The sequence below is a fragment of the Myxine glutinosa genome, chromosome 5, assembly GCF_964187855.1.
Source record: "Myxine glutinosa chromosome 5, kmMyxGlut1.1, whole genome shotgun sequence".
Classification (NCBI taxonomy): Eukaryota; Metazoa; Chordata; class Myxini; order Myxiniformes; family Myxinidae; genus Myxine; species Myxine glutinosa.
This window is the reverse complement of record NC_136265.1, coordinates 207,047,281-207,066,844: the sequence shown is the minus strand read 5'-3', so window position 1 is coordinate 207,066,844 and position 19,564 is coordinate 207,047,281. Positions and strand designations below refer to the sequence as shown.

General features: G+C 48.5%; 1 protein-coding gene across 2 annotated transcripts in view; it reads right to left on the bottom strand.

The window, feature by feature from the left end:
• Window positions 1–19,564, bottom strand: part of ABCC10 (ATP binding cassette subfamily C member 10) — a 71,414-nt gene that overhangs the window by 34,588 nt on the left and 17,262 nt on the right. For both annotated transcript variants that reach the window (XM_078779406.1, XM_068115006.2), the window contains exons 7-14: window positions 16,394–16,539; window positions 15,810–15,889; window positions 10,345–10,516; window positions 9,967–10,065; window positions 9,026–9,215; window positions 1,890–1,955; window positions 951–1,388; window positions 734–851 (exon numbers count right to left, since the gene is read on the bottom strand). In XM_078779406.1, the coding sequence (XP_078635532.1) occupies window positions 734–851; window positions 951–1,388; window positions 1,890–1,955; window positions 9,026–9,215; window positions 9,967–10,065; window positions 10,345–10,516; window positions 15,810–15,889; window positions 16,394–16,539 (1,309 nt within the window). The remainder of the gene's footprint in view (window positions 1–733; window positions 852–950; window positions 1,389–1,889; window positions 1,956–9,025; window positions 9,216–9,966; window positions 10,066–10,344; window positions 10,517–15,809; window positions 15,890–16,393; window positions 16,540–19,564) is intronic.

The following is a 19,564-nucleotide window of genomic DNA, read 5'->3' as shown; positions in this document are numbered from 1 at the left end:
TGAAAGGAAGGCTCAAATACATGTTCAAAAAGAATTGGAAAGACATAACAAGGATTTGGAGAAACAAATGAGTGGAAGTGGTGTAATATTGTAGATTTTGCTGAAAAGCTTGGAAGCCTACCTGACAAAGCTAGATTGTTGGTTGGAGATGTGCTTTCTTCTATTGCAGAGGTAGGTGTAAAACTAACTAAAAGGGGTAATGGATTATATCTTTCTCATAAATAAATGGATAAAGGGTGTAAAGAATATGGAAATAATAAAACATGAAATATAGAACTTGCTAAATATTGTAAAAAACTTAAAAATTGATGATATGGTTATTTGTATGAGAGATGAATTAACAAAGTTGTCTAGAAATACAAAGAATATTATTATGAATTTAGAAGATAATAATGGGAATGGTGGCTTGTGAATAAATATTCGTTGGTATGCCAGGGGAAGAGGGAGAAATAGGAGGAATTTTTTAAGGGTTAAGGGGGTGTTTTAGAAATACTTTTTCCCATTCACTTCAATGTAAAATTGGGTGTGTTTCAGAATCAACAAAAGGTTAGGGGGTCTATTGAGGATTTAACCTTTGTTAATGGTTTAGATGGGGAAGGGAGAAATAGACGGATGTTTCTTGGATTTTTGGGTGGTTGGTCCATAAGTTCCAAGACATTTCCCCCATTCACTTCAATGTAAAATTGGGTGTGTTTTAGAACCCCCATTTCCCTACTACTAGATCATGTCATACTTGTGGCGATATTGAGCAGTGTAGAATGGCACTTCCTCGTGACCCACGGAAGGTGTTTCATTCCCTTTTGTGTTTGATATCCAGTAAGACAACCACCAGTCAGTGATGTTTCTTGATGCTGTAAATGAAAGATTTAAACAGTAATCCAAAAGGTGAATCACTCGTGTTTTTGAAGCAACAGCAGTACATATAGAGAGATTTGAAATTTTTAACACACCTTGCATAAGCAGCAGTGAGCAGAGCACAAGAAGCACTAAAGGGGTTCCCACTGCACGCCAGTAGGCTGCGTACACAGTCAATTTCACACTGCCGACCTCTCGCCACTCCGCACCCACCAGCTGTACCCCACTCCGATCTTCCTCCGCCTCATCCTCATTGTCACTCTGCATGTCAGCCCTATTGTTCAGCAATTCTGCTCTCTCTTTCACCTCTAAATCTACACTTTCCATTACGCAATCCTTGCCCTCATCTTCTTTGTCAACATTTTCACTTATTAAACCTCTTCCTACCAACTTCCGTCTTTGATCGCTACTTCCGGTCTCCATGCAAGGACCCTCTCCCACCTCCTCCACGAGCTTCTTCTGCCTTTTATTCGAGCCCTTCGGTTCCATTTGTTGAGAGTTGTTACCAATATCATCTTCTCCAGGTTTGTCATCTGAAAAACAAAAGAAAGACGAGAAAGAATATCAAAAGACATGCAAGCAATTAAAATAAATAAATAAATAACCCGGCCGTCTCGCGCTTGAAGTGCAGCAGACGGGCTGATAAAGGCCTATTCGTATTTACTGTGACTTTGCTCTTTGACATTTTGACTCAATTATCAATCGGTCTTCTCAATTGTCTGATAATAAGGGTTTGTTTTAAATTTGATGACAAAAGCTCAAATGGCAAAAACGTTATGAACTGGACACACGCATGCATGCACGCACGCACCCACACACAGAGGACCCTCGTCTCGCTGTGCAGGGGAAGAGCTATTAGGCATAGAATTGTCAGGAAAAGGGTAGGGTGGGTGGTACAGTACAAGAGGACTGAGGAGGTGAGAAACGATGTGTTTAGAGTGGGGCGAGGAGAAGGCACAGTGTCCATAGAGTTGAGTGTGGAAAATCAGTGGCAAAGTGCTGGTAGAGCATCCACACAGTTCATTAATAGCTACCTGGCTTTTTATTTTGGAGCTCAGCATCCCAATGCTCAGCAAGAGGGAGTACGTCTTGAGGGGAACCTTGAACGAGAAGAGCAATGCCAAACAATGTAATCTCCCTCAATAAATCCAATGGAGAGTTTGGGTTTCAATGCATTACAGAAAACCGAGAATTCAATGTCTGGTTAAAAATGTCTTGGTATTTCATCTGTGAAAGTGGTAGAGGAACACAACAGATCAGGATACAAGTGTTCCTGATTCTCAAGGTTGCCAAGGATTTGCTATCCTGTAGTCTGAAGGAATATTTGAGAAGAAAATGACTAAACACACAAACAACCACTACGTTTTTCAATGGCTTATGTTTGACAGGACAATGAAAGCAACAGTATCGGTTAATTAGCTTCTGCCTCGATTAGGTCAACCTCTGCCAAATGATCCATTCTCTTCAGAACCCTAACAATACATCTACAGTCACATGAAAAAGTAAGTACACCCCATGTAAAGTTTTGACTTTTTCAACATATTTCAACATACAGCTATTTGATCTTCATTTCAACAATATTGACAGATAAAGGTGATATAATATAACAAATATCATGAAACATTTACATTTTGTAGTCCATTGTATAATTTAAATAAACATAAATGCAAATTTCGCATGTGGAAAAAGTAAGTACACCCTTGGCTCTAATAGGTGGTATTGCCCCCTTTGGTAGAAACAACCTCAAGTAGGCGTTTCTTATAACTGTCTACCAGTCTCTGACATCGACTGGGAGAAATTTTTGCCCACTCCTCCATGCAGAATTCTTTCAGCTGTGCGATGTTTGAGGGGTTTCTTGCATGCACAGCTCGTTTCAAATCCCCCCGCAACATCTCGATGGGATTTAGGGGACAGGGCCTTCTCCATCGCTGCTCTCACCCTCTGGAACTCACTACCTCACACCATCAGAGACTCCTCCTCACTCACCACATTCAAAACATCACTCAACACCCACCTGTTCAACACTGCATTCAACATTTAACCCACAGCATTTAACCCCTGACTATCTCTTCTCCTTCTCCCTCCTTTTGCTTTGAATATTTCCCTATTGATTCTTGTTTTTTGCAATTGTTTTTATGTTTTGCTATGCATTATGTTTTGCACTCTGTCAAAGCGTCTTTGGGCTCCCTGAAAAGCGCTATATAAAATAAATGCATTATTATTATTATCATTATTTAGATCCGGGCTTTGACTTGGCCATTTCTTTGTTCTTTCTGGACAGCAAAGGTTTCCTCCTGGCACACCTCCCATACAACACAACACAACATGCATTTTGAGGCCATTTTCCCTGCAAGAGCGGGGGTTAGCCTTGCGGTCCACATGACAATCTTCTCCATTTTGCCCTATTTTCTGCATCTCTCCTTGTTAAACCCCTTGCCCGCATTTCTTCTTTCACCATCTTTAGCCAAGTCTTTCTCGGTCTTCCCCATCCTCTACTTCCTTCTACATTCATTTCCATCACTCTTCTCAACCAGTCACTTTCATCCTTCCTCAACACATGACAAAACCATCTCAGCCTGTTCCTCTTCACAGCATCCATCACAGGCTCAATTCCCATCATCTTTCGCAATTCATCATTTGTCTTCCTCTCTCTCAACGATACTCCGCACATCCACCGAACCATTCGCATTTCCACCCTTTCCAGCCTTCGTTGCTGCTCTACGTTCATTACCCATGTCTCGCTCCCATAAATCATAACATTTCTCACACATGCAGCATACACCTTTCCCTTCAGCTTCAACGACACTCCCCTCCTCATCAGCACGCCACTCATCACCTCCCATGTAGATCAAATTTGTGCAGCCTCTTTCTAATGGTAGACTCGTGCACTTTGACATCAACAGTGGTAAGAGCTACCTGTAGGTCCCGTGATTACATTCTGGGGTTCTTAGAGACTTCTTTCAGCATCTTGCGGTCTGCTCTCGGGCTGAACTTGCTGGGGTGGCCTGGCCTGAACAAGTTGGCAGGTGTTTGGAATGTTCTCCACTTGTAGATGATCTTCCGGACAGTCGAATGATTGATTTCAAATTGTTTGGAGATCTTTTTAAATCCCTTCCCAGACTCGCAGGCATCTATAACCTTCTTTCTGAAGGCCTCAGACAGCTCTTTTGATCTAGGCATGGTGACGCCGCACACTTCAACAACAAAGAGCAAACCAAACGAAATGTCTGACGTTTAAATAAGACAGGTTCCTCCAAGATCCTCTCTAACGATGTTCTAATCATTTGCACCTGAGCTGGTGCACCTGATTCAAATTTTAGGTATTTGAAGTAGTTATAAAGGTAGGGGTGTACTTACTTTTTCCACATGCGAAATTTGCATTTATGTTTCTTTAAATTATACAATGGACTACAAAATGTAAATGTTTCATGATATTTGTTATATTATATCACCTTTATCTGTCAATATTGTTGAAATGAAGATCAAATAGCTGTATGTTGAAATATGTTGAAAAAGTCAAAACTTTACATGGGGTGTACTTACTTTTCCACGTGACTGTATATACAGTATATTATATACAGGTTGTTTCAAAAAGAGTGATACAACTTTAAACGTTTATTTACAAAGAAACAGAGACTTCAGGAACGTGAACCAAACATTTCTTGAAAGCTTATGACATGGTATTTTCCATCACTCATTGTGATTGCAGTAAATCACTGCCAGAGTTAGTGAGAGGCCAAGGTCTGAAATTGGCATTTACGCAAAATCCTTGTAATTTACGTTCTCGATGTGTGCCCCTTCCAGCTCCTGTTCAGACAGGCATTGATCCTGACTCCAAAGTTCTGTCCAACTTTCCTGTCGGTCTCAGGTGGTTCTGCCCCCCAGAAAATGTTGTTGTGGTTGTTGATGGCACCGTTCAGGTGGTAATGGGCTTCATCACTGAACCACATCAGGTTGATCCAGTTTGGGTACCGCTCCATCCTGTCCCTGAGCCAAGTGCACATATCAAGTCTCCTTCTCATGTCATCTTGACTCAGTTTATGCCTAATAGAGATGATGTATGGGGAAAGCTTCAGTTCCTTTGTGAAGACGCCAGACTGATGTTGGTTTGATGCCCATATCCTGGGAGCACCGGCAGTGGGACTTCTTGGGATTGTCCGCTCCAGAATCCCGCACGGCGACGATGTTGGCTTAGCTCTTGGTTACTGATGCTGGCCTGCCACTGTTTCCCTTGCTCTGGTTGTGCACTGTACCCATGTGCTCAAAATGTTTCACAATACGTTGAATGGCACAATTTGTGGGTCCATCACGTGTCCTGAGGTCGTATTCTCGACAGAACCTCCGGCGGGTGTCTCCATATGATTTCGTCTCATACCACAGAGCCACCACATTTGTCTTCTGCTCCACTGTCAATGACATAGTTGAGCTACGGAGCGAGAAATCCTCGGGAACAAATACCACGATAACACCACCAAACCCTGAAAAGGGTGTTTCAAAAAGATATATATATATATGTATATATATACAGGGTGTTTCAAAAAGACTGATACAACTTTGACTTCCTGCCATTTCTTTGTTTTTTGACTTGTACCATTTTACTTTTCAAGGTTTGGTGGTGTTATCGTGGTATTTTGGTCTGCCGTGGTCACTATGCCGAATGGCCATTTTGGTCTGGATCTGGTTGTTGGTTTCTGAGGAGATTTTGGAATGAAACCACCAATATTTGGGGCAAACCCCCCTTTCACTCCCTTTAAATGGGTGGATCCAGATTGGGAGCACACCTCCACGAGACCTTCCTGTTCTGATGTATCATACCAAATTTGGTCCATGTCAGTCATATAGTTCGTGAGAAAATGTTTTCGTCAAACGTTAATGGAGGTATGTATGGACAGTGGGACCCACGCTGAGGTTATACTGGAGAAATACCAAGGAATAACCTAATAATGGATCAAGTGCATCTATGGCCAGCCTCTAATGGCACCTTTTATGACATAATAAATAAACAGCGTTTATCCATGTTGTTTGTGTCCTTGTTAGAGCATAATAAAATTAATTGCATAAGTGGTGGTAGTACACAGGATCAGATCACAGGCACAAACCCCAAACCCTCCTTCCCCCAAGGAACTTCAATAAAAAACCACCTTTAGAGGCCATTTTTCCCCGCAAGCGGGGGTTGGCCTTTTTCGGGAACCGTGGTAGTTGTTGTTTTTCGGTCCCCTTTTTGAAGCAATGTTTTACGGCCGGATGCCCTTCCTGACGCCAACCCTTTATTGCCGCCTTTTAACGACAAACAGGGAATTACCAGTGAACTGGTACTCAATTAGCCGACCTCGGAAGGATGACAGGCTGAGTCAACCCCCCTGGCGTTAATTCAGCGATCGACCGGGTTTCGAACCCAGGATCCTAGGATCCTAAGCTGACACCCTAGCCGCTAGCCCAACACCCCAAGGAACTTCAATGTAGGAGGATATTTGTCATTAGGCCCATCGAAGCCTGCACTGTCATTACCAACCTATGGTTGTTTGTCCGTACTCTATTTTTAAATTTTGAGTGTCAAGCAAGGAAGCAGCACGTACAGAGAAGATTTTAAAACAAATTACCTGAATTTGAGCTATAACCGCCTTTTCAGCCTCTTATAGGGGACAATGCAAAATACAATGCACCTAACAAAGGCAATAATTGCGCGATGCAGAATACGTGTTTAACCAAACGTTAAACAACACGTAAATAATATAATAATATAAGTGGTTTATTTGCAAGGAAGAATGTCTAAACTCTGTCTTTGCCTGCAAATCTCACGTACCCAATCCATCTCAATCTCGTTTAGTCCCCATCCTACCCACTGGACTACGTGTCCTCACCGAAGAAGGTCGAGAACGGTCTGTCCGGCCTCGACTCAGCTTTGGCGATGGGCCTAGGTGGCATATCAGTGCCCATGTTCTGAAATCCTGCTCTGCCATTCTTGCTCCCCCACTATCTGCCCTGCCCTATTCAGTCTGTCCTCATCCATTTTGCCACCTCCCCTTTTCATGGAAGTCAGAAAACACCATTCCCATCTCCAAAAAGGGTGCAAAATCAGATCCTACTAACGATACGCCAGGATGTTTGCTTCCAAGTACGTACAAACAAAGTCATGGAATCCATTATCGTTTGTGATGTCAAGTCTTTCCTGTTTTCAAACAGCTTGATCCAAGAACATATGTTTGGCTTCCTTCCCGGTCACTCACCACTCCGCATGCTTCTGCTCCACTATCAACAATGGTTGGAGGCCCAGAATCTCAAACAATAGGTTAGAAGTATCTCCTTGGACATATGTCGGGCATTCACTATAGTCTGACCTCCTGCTTTGCTTGCCAAGCGCTCTGCCTGTGGTATAGAAGGCTGCCCTCATTCCTGGATTTCTGACTTTGTTCACTTACCCAGACATGTCACCATCAATGGAATCCTCTCCTCCCCTCTCCCAGTGAAGGCTGGAGTGAACCGATGCAGTGTGTTAGGCCTAGTCTTGTGCCTGATCTATGTAAATTACCTCTCTGATGCTCTAGAAAACCATCCCTTCCTTTTCGCAGATGACTCGACATTATGTCATACATTACCCCCAACTCCCTGTTAGGCAAACAGAACTCTCCTCTCTGCTGATCTGCGAATGTTTAGCCACTGGTGTCAGTTTAGCCACTGGAAAATCTCTCAGTGTCACCCCATCATAACAGATGGATCATCAAATAAACCCACCTCCTTCCTTGGTCATCCACTGCAAGAGGTTCAATCTCTTGAACATTTCGGCCTCACCATCAGCCATGACCTTTCCTGGGCTGACCACGTAGCAAAGTTAGCCTCCAACGCCAGCTGCAGACTGGACATTCTCCATCGATCCAAGTCTTTATTTCGAAAATCAGCGATAGTCACAGTCTACAAAGTCCTTGTGTATAGTTCAATAGAGTACTGCTCTCCCATATGGGCTGGCACCCCAGCATCACGGCTCTCCTGGATTTTGTGGAATCTAAAGCTCTCACCATTATTGAAATCTCCCATGATGAGGCTGAAGCATGGGGATCTCACATTTGCAGGCATATCGGTGATGTTTTTTTTGTTTTTAAACTGTCTCTTTCTTTCTTTCTTTCTCTTTCTCTTTCTTTCTTTCTCTTTCTTTCTTTCTTTCTTTCTTTCTTTCTTTCTCTCTTTCTCTCTCTCTCTCTCTCTCTCTCTCTCTCTCTCTCTCTCTCTCTCCAAAATGCACTCCAGGATGTACAGGTGCTTCCAGTAGCCCCCTCCTGGTTAAACTCCCAAAATGCAGGCTGTCTGGACACCTCAACTCATATTCCTTGATTCTACTGTCAATGGACCCACATTCCAGAGGCTGTTCTGTTTCACTCTTCCCTCCAAGATTTCAAGCAAGCAGTGCACCCCCATTTTTTGTCATCCCCAATCATGACTCATGATCTTTCTTACCTAGTTTAACGTGTCCTAACCCAACTCTCGTACTTGCTAGTTTCAGTGTTTCCTCCCCTCCTCCCTTTCCACCTTCTCCTGTTTGATCCTTCCATCGATGTTCGTCCCACTGTCAGATCTACCTTGCTTTTTCATGAACCTTGCTCCTGTAAAAATACATTCATTTGCATGGATTCTTAACCAAATGGCTGCAAATGTTGTTGTTGTTGGTGAACAGGCCCGAGCACGGAGACAGCCGATCAATCTCCCAGCAGCCACCCAGCAATTCCGCACATCCGGGATGGTGTACCCCCGCCTTTACGAAGTTAGAGCCACGGCGGAGTTAGAAAGAGCGAGAGAGACAGAGACAAGAGGGAAAGGGCCAGTCCATGGGGACCAATTGGCACTCTGACAGTGATCGTGCTGCCCTGATGAATCCAGGCAGTAGGGAAAAATGGGGAAGATTTGGCCCACGACTTGCTTTGGAATGGTACGACCACGGTAAAGAGCCGACCCATATAGTTGTGGATTAAAATGTTGATTACGAGGGTACAAAATTAAATAATTAACCCCCTCCCAAAACCAACTAGACCCTACACCCCCTTCCCCAATTCCCCCAACCCACCCCCTCCAAGAAAGTGAAACAAATGCCTGAGGTAATTAATAAAGAAATTCCAATGCGTTGTAGTTTTAGTTGCATGGATATAATCACGAGATGAGAGATGAACCTCCTGCCACTTACCAAATTTTATACCTTTCCCCTCATGAAGCAAAAGCACATGGTTTGCTGCAGCGAGAAACTGCGTTTGGTGCGTGCAAACAATGCGGGTGCGGTTGGCAAGCAGGCCCATGATGCAATGCTGGAAGAGGTGTTGTGCAACATCGTGGTCCACCGCTGCAAGGGGGTCATCCAATAAGTACAGGGGCTTGTCCTACAAGGTGAATGCAGATACAAAGAACCCGTAGAGCGCATATCTCTGGCAGGCTTCACAGTTTGTTTTGTATTCCACCGATAGGCCAGATCTGCATCCAGTCCAATCATTCATGAGAATATCGAGAAAATATTAGAACCCGAAAGCTGTAACGATGGCTGCACTCACTTTGGTACAAATACATCCAGAATTATGAGAGCACGGCGTCGGGTTACAGAAAAAAATATCCCCGTTTCAAAGTTCAAATTGCTTTCCCTCAAACGTTCATCGACAATTAAATAAATGTAGGGCTGGCATGTTTAAACATGCAATCAGGTCATTAATCATGTCACAAATTCCTCATTGCATCATAAACAATGAGTGCACGACAGAATTTGCAACGAGACAGCAAGGAAAGGGAGGGGCCTATCTGCAGCAATTGGGGAAAAGAGGGTGGAGGGGGGGGGGGGGGAGTCAAACTTTTAAATTGACCAACTTTGAGGTGCAAATTTGACCAACTTCAACCAATTTGACCAACTTACACCAACAACGTCTTATATGTGAGGGGCGCTGCCAGGTCGCTCCCGGGAGATCGATCGGCTATTCCATGCAGAACTGCCCGGGACTAATCCACAACAACAACTTACGCCATAAATTGTAAATCAGGCAAATGGCAGATGCTTGTCACACGTGAGACCGAAATGCGGTATGTGTAAGGAATTTGCGGTCAGCAACGAGAGGTAAGCAATGTGGAGCGAGAGCTAGGCCTTACGCTATAAACGGCTCGTGCAAGAGCAAGTCGAGCCTTCTGTCCACCACTGAGGGTCAAACCGCTCTCGCCAACCTCGGTGAGATCTCCATGCTGCAACGCCTGTTCACAATACACAACAGAGCCACACTTGGCGTACGATAAGAGGCCCATGAAAAAGATGTTAGCCACGAATTATATTATGTTTATTTGTAAAGAATCTATTAGCTCCTCTTTAGTTCTGGGAGGTAAATTATCGAAGAAATATATAAATAAATAAAAGGAGGGCGTAAAAATGGTGGGGGTGGGGGGGGGGGGGTTAGGGTTGATCAACAGCCATATAAAAATCCAATCTCGATGTAAAAAAAAAGGCTTAAATCACAACAACTAAAATCTACAAACCTTAAGGTCATCGGTCAGTGCACATGCTTCGACAACCTCCCAGTAGCGCTTTGCATCAAAAGGCTTTCCAAATAGGAGGTTATCCCGCACGCTGCAGTGTTGCAGCCATGACTCTTCACTTAGTAAACCAAATCCATCGTGTAGGTTCCTGACGAACACGTCCCCTCCGTGCCTGCACAAAAAACATCCAAGCGCATGATATTGAAGGAGCTGTGCTCCTACGCGAGTTGAAAGGATTGACGCGACAAAAGACGGGAATTCATCCGAGTTTCTTTATTCAGCAAAACCAAACTCGGGTACTCTGAAAAGCCCGTTTATCGGGCAGCAATATATATATGCAATCAAACACGGCGAGAGTGGGCGTGCCCTGGCGGCCTGGGCGAGCCCGGGAAAGGCAAGTCTGGACATGCCCGGGAAAGGCGAGACTGAGCGTCTCCGGGCGGTCTGGGCGAGCCCGGGAAAGGCAAGTCTGGACATGCCCGGGAAAGGCGAGACTGGGCGTCTCCGGGCGGTCTGGGCGAGCCCGGGAAAGGCGAGTCTGGACATGCCCAGGAAAAGCGAGACTGAGCGTCTCCGGGCGGTCTGGGCGAGCCCGGTACAGTGATCACTCCCTGGTTGCGTCTTCGGCAGGTGTAAGGCGATTATGTATGCTCAGCGGCAACCGCTACACGCGTCCCCCCAGAATCGACTTGCACCGGCAGGGTCAATTTAAGGGGGGGTCCTGATGACCCGGCCGAAGCGACCCCTGGAGGGTCGTGGGGGGGGGGGGGGTCCGGTGTGGTGGTGGGTGGTCGAGCGGGGGGAACCGTGGACAGGGGGCGGCCTCGCCGCGGAGGAAGGGCCAACCGTGGTGGTTGGTCGACGTCCACGTGCGCCGGCTTGAGGCGGTCCACCGAACTCCGGTCCGACCTGCCGCCGACGTCGATGACGAAAGACTTGTCGTCCCGTCGCAGGACCCGGAAGGGTCCGTTGTACGGCGGCCGGAGTGGCCCCCGATGTGCGTCATGACGCACAAAAACGTACTCCGCTGTGCGAAGCGCTGGGGGGACGTGGGACTGGGGGCCACCGTGGCGGGACGTTGGCACGGGGGAAAACCGTCGGGCGGCCTCCTGGAGGTCCGAGCGCTGGCGAGCTGCGGACCAGGGACTGGTAGCATCGGGCACGAACTCGCACGGGATGCGTAGCGGCTGGCCGTAGACGAGCTCGGCGGTGGACGCCTGGAGGTCCTCCTTGGGGGCCGTGCAGAGGCCCAAAAGGACCCACGGCAGCCGGTCGGCCCAACCGCCGTCCTGAAGGCCGGCCATGAGCGCGGCCTTCATGGAGCGGTGAAAACGCTCGCACAACCCATTGGCTTGGGGGTGGTAGGCCGTGGTACGGTGGAGCTTGACCCCCAGGTTGCGAGCGACCGCGCCCCACAGCTTGGAGGTGAACTGCGGACCGCGGTCCGAAGAGATGTCCGCCGGTGCGCCGAAGCGGGCGACCCAGGTGGCGATGAAAGCCTGCGCCACGTCGGCGGTGGTGGTGGAAGCGAGGGGAACGGCCTCCGGCCACCTGGTGGTCCTGTCCACCATGGTGAGCAGGTGTGTGAAACCTCGTGATGGGGGAAGGGGGCCCACCAGGTCCACGCTGACGTGGTCGAAACGCCGTTCGGGCACGGTGAAAGGTGCCAGCGGGGCCTGGGTGTGGCGGTGGACCTTGGCCCGCTGGCAGGCCGTGCAGGCATTGGCCCAATCGCGGACGTCCCGTTGAAGTCCGTGCCAGACGAAACGCGCCAACACCAGCTTCTGGGAAGCTTTCCGGCCTGGGTGGAAAAGGCCGTGGAGGGAGGCGAAAACGCGGCGCTGCCAGGTAACGGGCACGATGGGGCGAGGCTGGCCTTGGGAGACGTCGCAGAGCAGGACAGTGTCCGCGAAGGGGACGTCGGCCAGGCGGAGGCCCGTGTCCGCCGCCCGGAGGGCTTGCACCGTGGTGTCGGTGGTCTGGTCGGCCGCCATAAGCGCGAAGTCCACGCCGAGGTGGACCGCGTTCGCGCTGGCCCGAGAAAGACAGTCGGCCACGGCGTTGTCTTTTCCGGCGACGTGCCGGATGTCCGTGGTAAATTCCGACACGGCGGAGAGGTGGCGCTGCTGGCGGGCCGACCACGGCTCCGTGACTTTGGCCATCGCGTAAACCAACGGCTTGTGGTCGACGAAAGCCGTGAACGGGCGGCCCTCCAGGAGGTGGCGGAAATGGCGAACGGCCAGGTATAGACCGGGGAGCTCGTGGTCAAATGTGCTATATTTTAGCTCGTTCGGCCGGAGTTGCCCGTCTAAAAAAAGCGAGTGGCTGCCAAACCCCGTTCACCCATTGTTCGTGTACGGCGCCCACCGCGTAGTCGGAGGCGTCCGCAGTGAGGGCGATGGGAGCGTCGAGCACCGGGTGAGCCAGCAGCGTTGCGTCGGCGAGGGCCAGCTTTGCGCCTGTGAATGCAGCGTCCATGGCTGCGGACCAGACGACGTCATGCTTGGCCGGCTTGCCCCGGAGGGCTTCGTAAAGGGGCCGCATGAGCTGAGCAGTGCGGGGCACGAAACGGTGGTAGAAATTCACCATGCCGAGGAACTCCTGCAGGGCCTTGATGGAGCGGGGACGCGGGAACTCGGTGATGGCCTCGACCTTGGTTGGCAGCGGCACGGCCCCGTTTCTGGTGATGTGGTGGCCCAAAAAGTCAACGGCCGTCGTGCCGAAGTGGCATTTGGCCGGGTTGACGATTAAGCCGTGCTCGCTGAGGCGCCCGAACAGTGTTCGGAGGTGGAGGAGGTGCTCGGCCCGGGCCATGCTGGCGACGAGGATGTCGTCCAGGTAGATGAAGAGGAACGGCAGGTCGCGCAGCACGCCGTCCATCAAGCGTTGGAACGCCTGGGCCGCGTTCTTGAGGCCAAACGGCATTCTCTGGAATTCGAACAGGTCGAACGGCGTGATGACGGCCGTTTCTGGGACGTCGGCCGGCCTGACAGGTACCTGGTGGTATCCCCCCCCGTATTAGGTCAACTTTCGAGAAAATAACCCGCCCCGCCAAACGGGCGGAAAAGACCTGGATGTGCGGGACCGGATACCTGTCGGGGGTGGTAACATCGTTGAGGCGGCGGTAGTCGCCACATGGGCGCCAGCCGCCCCCCGGCTTCGGCACGATGTGCAGTGGCGAGGCCCACGCGCTATCGGAGCGCCGCACGATGCCGAGGTGCTCCAACGCGTCGAACTCGGCTTTTGCCACGGCAAGCTTGGCCGGGTCGAGGCGGCGGGCTCTGGCATAGACCGGCGGGCCCGTAGTTTGTATGTGGTGCTCGATACCATGTCTCACTGCGACGGCCGAAAACGTCGGCCGCGTGAGGGCCGGGAACTCTGCGAGCAGGCGAGCGAACTCGTTTGCCGCTGGGAGGGCGCATGCTAGTTCGGTCGGCGCGGAGCTGCTCATCGTGCATGCCAGGGAGCTGAAAATCTCGGCGTTGACAAGGCGACGCCGTTTGACGTCGACCAGCAGCCCGTGTGCGCAGAGGAAGTCGGCGCCTAGCAAAGCCATGGGCACGCTCGCCGTCACAAAGGTCCAATTAAAGCGCTGGTTGCCGAAGCAGAGGGTGACGTTGCGCGGGCCGAAGGTGCGGATGGCCGATCCGTTGGCAGCGACCAAGGAGGGGCCGCAAACGGCGGTCTGCCTGTCCTGCTCGGAGGCGGCGATGACGCTCAGTTGGGCGCCACTGCCCCGATGTGCTGGCCTGCCGAGGAGACCTTGTCGGCTTCCCTGGCGAGGGCGCGGGGATCCGTGATCTGCGTGCCTGCCAGGGCGAAGCGTACCTGGCTAGGCAGCTGGCGGAGGAACAGCTCTCGGAAAAGAAAATCCGGGGAGTGCTCACAGAGCAGCGAGAGCATGTAGTCCATTCGCTCGGACGGGCACGTGTCGCCGAGCTCGGGCAGGTCGAGCAGGCGTCGTGCGCGTTCCGCCGGTGAGAGGGCGAATGTGTCGAGGAGGAGCGTCTTGATCGCGCCATACTTGTCAGCGGCTGGCGGGTGCTGGAGGAGGCCCAGGGCGCGGGCCGCGGTGGCTGAGCCGAGTGCCGCTACCACATGGTGGAAGCGGGTGTCGTCGGCGGTAATGCCTCGCAGGGCAAACTGGGAGTCCGCCTGGGCGAACCAAACCGCCGCGTGAGCCTCCCAGAAGGTAGGCAGTTTAAGGGCAACTGCCCTGTCCATGTCGGGGGCCACCAATGAAGGAGCTGTGCTCCTACGCGAGTTGAAAGGATTGACGCGACAAAAGACGGGAATTCATCCGAGTTTCTTTATTCAGCAAAACCAAACTCGGGTACTCTGAAAAGCCCGTTTATCGGGCAGCAATATATATATGCAATCAAACACGGCGAGAGTGGGCGTGCCCGGGCGGCCTGGGCGAGCCCGGGAAAGGCAAGTCTGGACATGCCCGGGAAAGGTGAGACCGGGCGTCTCCGGGCGGTCTGGGCGAGCCCGGGAAAGGCGAGTCTGGACATGCCCGGGAAAGGCGAGACTGAGCGTCTCCGGGCGGTCTGGGCGAGCCCGGTACAGTGATCGCTCCCTGGTTGCGTCTTCGGCAGGTGTAAGGCGATTGTGTATGCTCAGCGGCAACCGCTGCAATACTAGGATTGCAGGTTTTCATCAAGACCATATAGTCCACGTTGCAAGGGTCCAAGCGCTTTCAGTTCACTCAATTTTTACATTTAACGGACCGTTATATCATTATATTCTGCATTCAATGTATAGTGTGTTTCAAAGTCTGGAATCATAGGAAATATTTTTGGTGCGATGTGCAATTCGTGGGGTGAAGAGAATGTTACAGGTGCCTGACATCTCGCGATTTTGCAAGAAAAGTGTGTTCCTTATTTAGATGGCATCCCAATTCAGCGATTGAGAAAAATGTTCTGTCAACAGGATGCGGCAACACCACAATCGTGCGAAATATCTCTGAGGTGGACAGGACATCGAGGAACGAAAGGATGGCACCCACATAGTCCAGGTTTAACACCAGGTGACTTTCTTTTTCGGTAAACCTGAAATCAGTCGTTTTTAACTGCGTGGCCACGTACTGGTCGAGGAATGAAATCTAAAGAATGTAAAGAATGAAATCAGAAACGAAAGAGGTAAAATCGGTATCAATGTTAAGACATTGGAAAATGTGAAAGGAAAATTGTACAGAATCCGCATACGAGCGGCCATTTTTTTTTTCCCCCAGTGTCCCGGCATCTCCGAGGCAATGCTTCTGCAGGGAGAGCCATGATTGGACAGCACCGCTGGTGTGACGAAGTGCTGAGTGGGGTAAAATGGGGAAAAACAACGACCGCTTCGTGTAATCGGAAGATTGAGGAGTTGCATCTCGTTTCTAGGCGTCTTTACGTGATGCGGTTCGATCGGCTTTATACCACAAACATCTTATAATTGCGCTAAAGGTGGGATTAACAAATTACCTGTGGAGTTCTCCAATAATCGCTGATATCACAGATGTCTTTCCACTTCCAACCTTGCCCACCACACCAACAAGTTCGCCCTGCGTAAAACAAAAACTCCCTCAAATGTCTCTAGAAAGGAAAAAAGCTGTTTCTACAAAAAGGATGAAAATTTTATGCAAATACAAATATAAAAGTGCACAATAAAAACAAAATTAACGAGAACGGCACTCGGTATATCGAGAGTGTGTACATACGCCAGGCTTAACAGTTTATGTTTTGTATCCCACTGATAGGCCGGATCTGGATCTGGATCTTCACCAAAATGTAAACTTTGTCCTCGTCACACACCCAATCTCTACACCAAATTTCATCCGAATCCGTCCACAACTTTTTGAGCTACCCCGTTCACACACAAACAGACAGGCAGGCAGACAAACTAATTCGGGGGGGGGGGGGGGGGGGTATTGGATAGAAGTTAAAGTTTGAATCAATTAAACAAGAAAGATAAAAGAGTGATAATAAAAGGCAAGTCCCAGCAAGGTATGTGAAAAACACCTTGCACACTAGACCTGGAATGACCCCAGAGTCTGGTGTTCACAAACCTCAAGCACACACAAGCTGAGGCCTTGTAGTACGGGTGACTGGTCTGGTCCATCCCCAGCTATTTTTTCAGTGGCCGGTATAGAAGACCAGGAGAAAGTTGCATCTCTCAGTTGCACTTGGGCACCGCTCTCAATCCAAGAACTATCTGCACACACATTTTCTTTTTTCAATCGCTATCCGTATAACAATGGAGTGCACAACTTTAGGAACTTGAATGATGCTTTTACATACCAAGAGCTACCCACATAATAGTGAATTTTACAAATGAGCAAAGAACACAGCCTAGCCACCCGTCCCTTCGAAGACTCTCCCATACAGCCGTGTCGCGGCGGGTGTCTCCAGTCCGCCCTGTATGGATTTTGGTGTTATAGAGTCGGCTACGGCTGACCTGGCCCACCGTCGCATCTGCAGCAGGCAGCAGGGCCCCTAGTGGCCTGAGGGATCTTCCTCCCCGAGAGAAAACCAAGCCACCAAGCCACCACCACAAAAAAAACAAAAAAAAAACCCCAAGCATACGGAACGGGTTAATTCCACCAATTTTATGACGTCTCTATGGTGCATTTCATTACCACCGCCATCGAAGGTGGACGTTAACGTTTTCACAGCTGTTTGTCTGTTTGTGAGCAGGATATCTCAAAGTTATGGACGGATTCGGCTAAAACTTGGTGGACAGATTGGGTACGGGACAAGGACGAATTTATTAGATTTTGGTTGGAGTTCGCATCCAGATCCGGCCTATCAGTGGGATACAAAACGTAAACTGCTCAGCCTGGTGGAGGTACGCGCTCTACCGAGTAGGTATTTGTAATACCCACTTCCACCAGGTGAAGCTTATGATACACATTTACCTGGAGAGAATCAGGGTCGTCCCTCCTCCCTGAACCCAGGTGGCTACGATTCCATTTTTAACCGCCTAAAGCCATCACCCAGAGTACAACCACAAGTTTTCAACTCATTCTTCCCAGCAGTTCAGGGGTACGTACTGTAGATGTCAAACAAACAAACACTTCAGTTGTATACAAGTGTGATCATTCACTTTTATTTTGTAACATTATCTTTTGTACCAATAATGCATTCACCCTCTAATTTGTGGCTCCAGTATTTGTATCGTCTGTGTGTTTACTTTGTCATTTAAAAACATAATATGTGTATCCGGGTGTTTGAATGTACAATAGATAGTTCGCCCACATAGTTTTCCATTAGACGTATTGTACATGTGCAGCCTTTGCTTTACACGGAGTATAGTTCCTCGTTTTCATGTTTCCAAACAATGCATCGATGCATGAGAAATATTGTTCCTCATGTCCTGTGCTGCTGTCTGCAATTCAGCCAAGTTGCTTGGTCACCAGGTGACCTCAGTTCCGCTACAAGCACAAAAAAACTAAAATAATGTTCAGATCGGAAATTTATGCAGAACAAACAAACCATGATAGAAAGTGTTCCTTCCGGTGGTCTTCCATCAAAATGATCAGCTAATCACGTTTGTTGTCAAGATCGAAGATCGAGGCTCGTGTAAGAGCTAGCACATTAAACACAAAAAACATAAACGGACACATAAAACATATAATAAAGGGAGCGGGAGACAAGATGGGGAGAGAGAGGGAAGCACACAAGTACAACAGTAGAGAGCGGGGGCATCGGGATCACCATGTACTGCGTGAACTACTAAAGTTACTATAGTGCTATTGTAGTGACATTTTCGACTGGGGATTTGCTGGAATATGAACATCTGATGGGTGGGATTTCTGAAGGAATTCGGTCATGATACCTGAAGGAATTCAGTTTGTTAGCAGTGATACCATAAATTCTGCATAGATAGGTGATAATGGTCTAGCAGGACGGACTATAGTGGGGGTCAGCAACCCATGGCTTCAGAGCTCTTTAAGGACTTGTGTGATGCTCCCAACTCTGATTGATTGAACCTCCTTTCTTCTCCATCAATTTCAGAAAAATCTTTGTGAGTGTTGTTGTGAAGCCTGGTGTTGGCTTAGCGGTTAGGGTGCTGGCTTGGGATCCTAGGATCCTTCGTTCGAATCCCGGTTGATCGCTGAATTAACGCCTGGGGGGTTGACTCAGCCTGTCATCCTCCCGAGGTCGGCAAATTGAGTACCAGCTTGCTGGGATGAATGATCACGGTGTGTACCCCGGTTTAGAATAGGTACACCGTATCCCTGCGCATCGTAAGAGGCGACTAAGGGGTGGCGTCAGGAAGGGCATCCGGCCATAAAAACATTGCCTCAAACAGGGAACCATGATTGTCATGGGGCCCGCAAGACTAACCCCCGCTCCAGCGGGGAAAAATGGCCTTAAAACGATCATTCATTATTCCTTCATTCTTTGTGAGTATTGCGAAAAGATTTTAAAAAACTTGAGAACTTTGGCAATGATAACCTAGAAAATACATCCGATTACTGGCGAATTCTGTGAGCAAGACTTGCACATTGTGCTCTGCGGAAGTCGAAGCGGACAAAGCAAAACCACACGAGGACTACATCATGCATTTACATTTGTTAAAACAGGAGTTAAATGTTGAATTTTTGCGCCGTATTATGTTGTGGTAATCATGCCGAGAGGGTGGATTGGTTGTCGTATCATAGACTACCGACAAGCAACAATATAACGATTTGGATATGGAGGCTCGACTTTGAGCTATGAGGTGCGATAAAGAGGGATTCGGAATGAGGATCGGAACAAGAAGGCAAGGATTTGTGTTCCACATTGTTCAAGTATATAATTCAATTGAAATTAAGCAAAAGCTTTAAAGGCTGTAGAAAATAGAAATTCAGAAATTTACCAGCGTTGATGCACAGTGTTTTACACCGCCTTATTTAACATGTTAAATTAGTTATTCGTGCCTCTTGTTTGTATCCTTTGTGACGTCCCTAAAAACACTAAGTTTCCTGGTTGGAATGATTTTTACTTTTGGTTGACTGCCAGACAAGCAGACAGAGTAAACGATTCATCAATTACTCTTCCGTGTGCATGTTCAATCAGGACGAGATTCCGTACAATTTGACGAACTCAAAGTATGTACTGCTGCTACACTGCAGATTTGTGTTCCCGATTCATGTTCTACAATGGTCAAAATACAACATTCAGTGTAAATCAAGTCGTTCTTTTAGAAAATAGGGATTTTCTCCATCTTTTATGAGATTTTCTTCGAAAACAAA